The following is a 7464-nucleotide window of genomic DNA, read 5'->3' on the forward strand; positions in this document are numbered from 1 at the left end:
GACAGTGCGGCACTCCCTCAGTACTGACCTTCTGACAGTGCGGCACTCCCTCAGTACTGACCTTCTGACAGTGCGGCACTCCCTCAGTACTGACCTTCTGACAGTGTGGCACTCCCTCAGTACTGACCTTCTGACAGTGTGGCACTCCCTCAGTACTGACCCTCTGACAGTGCGGCACTCCCTCAGTACTAACCCTCTGACAGTGTGGTACTCCCTCAGTCCTGACTCTCTGACAGTGCGGCACTCCCTCAGTACTGACCCTCTGACAGTGTGGCACTTTCCTCAGTACAGACCCTCTGACAGTGCGGCTCTCCCTCAGTAGTCACCCTCTGAAAGTGTGGGACTCCCTCAGTACTGACCCTCTGACAGTGCGGCACTCCCTCAGTTCTGACCCTCTGACAGTGCGGCACTCCCTCAGTACTGACCCTCTGACAGTGTGGCACTCCCTCAGTACAGTCCCTCTGACAGTGCGGCACTCCCTCAGTACTGACCCTGTGACGTTGTGGCTCTCCCTCAGTACTGACCATCTGACAGTGTTGCACTCCCTCAGTACTGACCCTGTGACAGTGCGGCACTCCCTCAGTACTGACCCTCTGACAGTGCGGCACTCCCTCAGTACAGACCCTGTGACAGTGCAGCACTCCCTCAGTACTGACCCTCTGTCAGTGCGGCACTCCCTCAGTACTGGCCCTCTGGCAGTGGGGCACTCCCTCAGTACTGACCATCTGACAGTGTTGCACTCCCTCAGTACTGACCCTGTGACAGTGCAGCACTCCCTCAGTACTGACCCTCTGTCAGTGCGGCACTCCCTCAGTACTGACCCTCTGACAGTGTGGCACTCCCTCAGCACTGACCCTGTAACTGTGTGGCTCTCCCTCAGTACTGACCCTCTGACAGTGCGGCACTCCCTCAGTACTGATACTCTGACAGTGTGGCACTCCCTCAGCACTGACCCTGTAACAGTGTGGCTCTCCCTCAATCCTGCAAGGAGTCTTCCAGCATCATCTCTGAGTGGAGAACCAGGATTGGGGCCTGGGATAAGAATGTGTGACTGTGGCAGGTCTGCTGAACACTGAGCTCCAACTTATGGCGGGGCGCGTCTTTGGATAGGATGGCTGTAACAAATGATTCAGAATTGCCAAGGAAGTGTCATTTTCTCTCAGCTGTCCAATCCGTTTTCCCACAGCCTTCACCGGTCGGTTTTGTGAAGTGAATGTCGATGACTGTGAGGGGCACCAATGTCAGAACGGTGGCACCTGTGTGGACCGGGTCAGCAGCTACGATTGTAAATGTCCCTCCACCTGGACTGGTCAGTAAACATCTCCCGTCAATACCTCTATCAGATACAGTTCATTCAGGGGTTTCAATTCCGTCTGTGTTTCACGTGTGGAATGTCGGTCATAGTTAACGGGGTCAGTGCAAGAGGCCATTGGCGACTCAGCATCACAGAGGGTTGACACGTTGACTGTGCATGGTCTTGCTGGGTTTGGGAGCTAAGGTCAGCTGTGGTATGGACGAGGTCGCAGCGAGTTCAGAGGTTGACTCGATGACATCATCAGTGAAGGGCAGGATAAGGTTTGGGGGGTTGATGGGATAGGGCCACGGCGAGTTCAGAGGTTGATGGGAAAAGGTCACGTTGACCGCAGAGATCAGTGGACTACGGTCACGCTGAATTCAGAGATTCATAGGATAAGGTCACGGTGAGTTCAGGGGTTGACGGGATAAGGTCACGGTGAGTTCATTGATTCTAGAAGAAGAGATGGCAGTGCCCTTATGGCGTTGGTCATGTGTCTTACAGCACCTTCCCCGCCCACAGGCTTGGTAAACAGCGACCAGGGGTGGGGAGGGTATCTATGCCGTAGGTCAGAGTGGGTGGGCGCGCGGGTATTGCATGTGGCATTTCCCACGGGGCTGGCGTGACTCCCCGCCCAACCCTGACCTCCCCCTGCTTGGCTTTCAGGCCGGTACTGCACCGAGGACGTGGATGAGTGCCAGCTGCAGCCTAACCTGTGCCAGAACGGGGGCACATGCACCAACGTGGACGGTGGCTACGGCTGCATCTGCGTCAACGGCTGGTCCGGCCAGGACTGCGGCGAGAACATCAACGACTGCACCGAGACCTCCTGTGCGCACGGTGCCACCTGCCATGACAAGGTGGCAAACTTTGTGTGCGAGTGCCCGCCAGGTAAAAAAGGTAAGCCCTGCCCCAGGTTCGGCCACATAAGGAGGGTCTCGGGGTGTCTGTGGAACTTGGGGCGGGTTTCCCTATCGTCAGTTTGGAGTCCGGGTTGGGGGAGTAAGTGATCTACCTCAACCCACCTTGAGTGTGAAAGCCCCATTGACTTGACACCAACGCATGCAGATCCACGCGCCCAGGATCAGCAGCAGGAATCCTGCCTTTGCTGTGGGAACGGATTTGAGTGATCCCACTGGGCAGGACTTAGGTGGATCACCAGTTTGACCGTACTCACTCATCGACGGAGAGCAAAAGTGGCCTTAGCTCTAGCATCGACGTTGTCCTGTTCCCAGCAGTCTTATCAAGGTCAAATTTATTCCCGAGGTCGTACAGTGAACCGTTGGAAGCCTCACTCTACTTGGGCGACAGCGGAAGTTGGGAATGTCAACTTCCCGATGGCCAGTCAGACGGAATCCTGTCGGGAGGTACCATGTCGGTACTCCGTCTGTGAGGAATTTGAAATTTGGGAAGTGTGACAGCGAAACGGTGACCAACGCCCCCAATGCCGGTGTTTCCTTGTAACGCCTCAGGGTCCATCTGTGGGAGACTGGGAATGACACCACCCATTTGTATAGCAATCTCATACGCTAGAGGGTGACTCAAAGGGGTTTCCAGCCAATCAGGTACTTTGGGAGTGGAGGCACGGCAGCAGAGCAAGGGTCAGATGTTCTGGGTTTTCTTTTGGAGATATTGATTGGGGGGATTGCATTAGTCAGGATTACGAATGTAATTCCTCTCTCCTTCTTGGGGAATCCATTGTGAGAGGCCTGAGATGGCCCCAGTTGAAGGTCAGCTCTGAAAGATGACACCTTGTGCACCCTACTCTCGACACAGGACTTTGGGTGGGGTGGGGGGGAGCGTGGTCAGCTTGGATCTTTCAACCAAAATTAGTGGGATTTGTTTTCTCTGACCGCGAGTCACAATGGAGACGCACTGTACCACAGTGCTAGAGATCAGGGATGAGAACAAATGACTAACGCACAATGGCCCACTGGTTTGCACCGCTGCCTCACAGCTCCAGGGATCCAGGTTTGATTCCACTTTCGGCTGACTGTCCGTGTGGAGTTTGTACATTCTCCCCGTATCTGCGTGAGGTCTCTCCAAGCCCCTCTGGTTTCCTCCCACAATCCAAAGGCGCGCAGGTTAGTGTGGATTTGCCATGCTAAGTTGATCCATGGTGTCCAGGCTAGGTGGGATGGGATGGGAAACGCGGGGTGACAGGGCTAGGGTGTGCCTGGGTGGGATGCTCTTTCGGAAGGCCAGCCTGGACACGCTGGGCCGAATGGCCTGCTCCCACGCCGTGGGGGATTCCACGACTTATTTCCCCGTCAAAGACCTCACCTCGTGCGGCTCTCCAAAAACCCGAGCTGGTTCTCACTGGTTGGCTGTAAACGTTCGGTAACTCAGCCACCCTCTCCTCAATCAGAGACTCGAGTGATTCACCGTGGATGGCCATTCGGCTGACGGATGGCGAATTCCCTGGTTTCCCCCTCTCTCCTGTAGCGGAGAGATGCTGATAGTTCGGCGACGCAAACGGGTCAGGGCTTCAGTGCGGCAGATAGAAACGTGGAAACTGAGACCATCAGCCGGATTAGCCGCCATATTGGCGAACAGCAGCACAGACACGAGGGACCGAATGGCCTGCTCCTGTTCTTGAATCACTGCGTTCCTCCGAAACAGGGGAGGGGTGGCGTTAAAGTTGAATTCCGACCCGGTTGGGGGCGAAATCGGGGAGCATTCCTTCCAACAAGAGCTCACGGGGGAACTCCGTCTCCAACCGGAAAAGGTGACAGACTCCAGGGAGGGTTGGGCGCTTTCCAAGACTGCCACCGAAAAGGTAGCTGTTGGGTGAGGGGTCTCGAACGCGTCGGAGCCCCCCCCTCCGTCCAGGTCCTCTTTGGGTAGAGAGTCGGATGATCTGTGCCGAATCACCTGTTTGCTCCTTTATCCCAGGCCTGTTCTGCCAACTGGACGATCCGTGTATCAATAACCCGTGCCACGCGAATGCGGTCTGCGAGATGAACCCCCTGACAGGGGAGGCCATGTGCGAGTGCCCGCTTGGATTCACGGGGCAGTCATGCAAGCACGACATTAACGAGTGCTCGATGGGTAAGTCCGACTGGGCCTGGACTTGAGGCACTCAGCTCTCCCGGTCTCACATCCTTTTACACCGCCCTCCATCACCGCACCCCCTGACCCGTACAGTCTCCATGGAGTCCCATAGGCTAGAAGAATTGATTGCCCCCCCCCCCCCACCCACAACAATGACAGAGCAGTACGGTGGCTCAGTGGTCAGCCCGGCTGCCTCACAGCGCCAGGGTCCTGGGTTCGATTCCAGCCTCTGGCGACTGTCTGTGTGGAGTTTGCACATTCTCCCCCCGTGTCTGTGTGGGTTTCCTCCAGTTTCCTCCCACAATCCAAAGGTGTGCAGGTTAGGGTGGATTGGCCATGTGAAATTGCCCGCGGTGTTCAGGGATGTGTAAGTTAGGTGGATTGGCCGTGATGAATTAGCATAGTGTCTAGGGATGAAAACGTGTTGCTGGAAAAGCGCAGCAGGTCAGGCAGCATCCAAGGAGCAGGAGAATCGACGTTTCGGGCATAAGCCCTTCTTCAGGGATGTCCAGGTTAGGTGGATTGGCCATGCTAACTTACCCATAGTGTCTCGGGATGTGTGGGTTGGGTGGGTTAGCCATGGGAAATGCAGGGTTACATCGATGGGGTGGGTCTGGATGGGATGCTTTTTTGGAGGCTCAGTTAGGACTCAATGGGCTGAAGGGCCTGCATCCTCGCAGTGGGGATTCTATGATTCTAACAACGATAATGTCTCCTTTAACAATCACCAGAAAGGTTTGTGAACAGACAGATTATGGTACACAGGGATTATAAAGTACCCGTTGAGTGACAGACACAGCAAAGGGAGGCCTCACTGGGATACCCCCCCTCACCCCCCACCCCACCCCCGTCGGCTAATCTGGTGTCGATTTCAGTTTCAAATCCCCCTCAGGCAGACTTCCATCTCGTTTCCCTTGAGGGTTTCATGACCACTTCTGGTGGGATTCCGTCATCACATCCCCGCACTGTGGCGGTGCACTTTTCCGGAACCTTCCTCAGCTCCGTTCACCTCGGTCTCGCCTCACCAGAAGTACCCACTGGAGTAACCGCTCGGTCAGTCCCTTCCAAACTGTTGGATCGAGGTCAGTGGCATTACAGGAGCCGCACTTCCTCGTGCTCCGACCCTGAAGCAGACCACCAAAGCAGCTTCAGAGTCGAAACGCGCGTTGCTGGAAAAGCGCGGCTGGTCAGGCAGCAACCCAGCAGCAGGAGAGCCGAGGTTTCAGGCATAGGCCCCTCACCGGGAATGTGGGAGGGCTCAGGGATAAACGGAAGGCGTGTGGGGCTGCGGGGAAGGTGGATGGGAATGCCATAGGTAGGTAAGGGCAGGATGTGATGGTGACAGGTCGGAGAGGAGGGTGGGGTGGATAGGTGGGAAGGAAGATGGACAAGTAGGACAGGTCGAGAGGGCAGTGCCGAGTTGGAGGGTTAGATCTGGGATGAGGTGGAGGTTGGGGGGGGGGGGGGCAGGGGAGATGAGGAAGCTGGTGAAGCCGACGTTGATGCCATGTGGTTGGACGTTCCTCGGCCGCTGCCTGACCGGCTGTACTTTTCCTGCGCCAACCTATCAGGTCTGACCCCCAGCATGTGCAGCCCTCACTCTGTCCGCCAGGTAAATATTACTGCCCGGCTAACTTCTGAACGTTGGCAAAGTATGAGATCGAGACCCGCCCACTGGCCAAGAGAAGGCATGGCATTCTGTGATCTTGAACGAAAAGCGACAAACGTTATTTAGCGCAGCAGTGCAGTCTAAAGTAGACTCGCTTCCAGCACCCAGATTTAACGTGCTATTTACAAATGATAGACCGCGATCAAACACTTTACACAAACTAAATGATAAATAGGATCCCACAGATCCCTCAGCAATTACACCTCAGAAATTAATGGCACCAAGTGTCAACAAATCCCAACAAATCTCTCAGGGGATTATTATAATGCTTCACATTTGGGCATTTGGACTTAATTGCCCATCCTTTCCTGAGTCTGAGCTCCTCCAAACTGTAGAAACCTCTCTCTGACATTCACTGATTGCTAGACCTCCCGCTCTTCGCCAATCTCCAGCCTCACGGAGCCAGTCCTGACCCTGGGCGTTTCTACAATCTCTTTTCTTGTTCAGTTACGTCAGCAAATGCTGCTTTTCAGCTCCCCGCTCCCTCAGCTGCGCTGACATCTTAATGCCCAAAGGCTTCTCCTCAGCCTTCCGTCGTGTCCCCCGACACAGAGCCAGCAACCCGAACACTTTCTCAATTCCCCCGACAAAGCCTTCAGAGCCCCGACTCTGGCACTCAGCTGCTGACCAGTTCCGAGAACTTCTCCCTGAGTTCTAACGGCCTGGAGCCGCACAACTGCATCTCACTCCTTAATGAGTCCGTCACTCTGAATCTGTCTCCTCATCTCACTCACCGCCCGGAACCCCCCCTGTCAGTGAATTTCGAATTATCCTGGGGGCCCAAGGTGAAAATCTTTCAGTGTGTCCCTCTGCTATTTCTGGGCAGGAATTGAATTTGACTTCTAGAAATTTTGGGAACTCATTGTTCCAAAAGTGTGGCAGGCTCCCTCAGCGCAAACATGGACAACCATGAGGGGATGCCAACACACTCAGTAAATACTAACCAGCTACAAGGAATGACCAAGAACATCCATTGTTGGAGTCCCACTGCACTGTTGGTGCCCCATCCCCTCCCCTCGGAGACTGACCGAGTGCTGCGATCTTCACTGGACAGATGCTAATCCCTGTGAACTGAATGGGCACTGCGTGAACACAGTGGGCTCCTTCGAGTGCCACTGCCTGGCAGGATACACGGGCGCCCGATGCGAGCTGGACATCAACGAGTGCCGGTCGAATCCGTGCCGGAATGAAGCCACGTGCCTGGACCAGATCGGCGGGTTCAAGTGCATCTGCATGGCAGGTAAGATCACCGTAGGAATAGAGTGTACCGTGGCCATCAGGATGGTGGGTAAGGTCACCGTCAGGACGGTGGGTAAGGTCACCGTCAGGATGGTGGGTAAGGTCACCGTCAGGATGGTGGGTAAGGTCACCGTCAGGACGGTGGGTAAGGTCACTGTCAGGATGGTGGGTAAGGTCACCGTCAGGATGGTGGGTAAGGTCACCGTCA

The 7464-nt window shown here is 55.3% G+C and overlaps 1 protein-coding gene across 1 annotated transcript; it reads left to right on the plus strand.

The window, feature by feature from the left end:
- Positions 1 to 1186: 1186 nt before the first annotated feature.
- si:ch73-281k2.5 (neurogenic locus notch homolog protein 3) lies at positions 1187 to 7257 on the plus strand (the record flags this gene model as incomplete). The annotated part of the gene is made up of 4 exons (XM_043686109.1): positions 1187 to 1309; positions 1961 to 2194; positions 4190 to 4345; positions 7072 to 7257. Coding segments are annotated over 4 exons (699 nt in total), but the record flags the coding sequence as incomplete, so codon positions are not given.
- Positions 7258 to 7464: the final 207 nt, after the last annotated feature.

The sequence above is a fragment of the Chiloscyllium plagiosum genome, unplaced genomic scaffold (genome assembly GCF_004010195.1).
Source record: "Chiloscyllium plagiosum isolate BGI_BamShark_2017 unplaced genomic scaffold, ASM401019v2 scaf_8109, whole genome shotgun sequence".
Taxonomy (NCBI): domain Eukaryota; kingdom Metazoa; phylum Chordata; class Chondrichthyes; order Orectolobiformes; family Hemiscylliidae; genus Chiloscyllium; species Chiloscyllium plagiosum.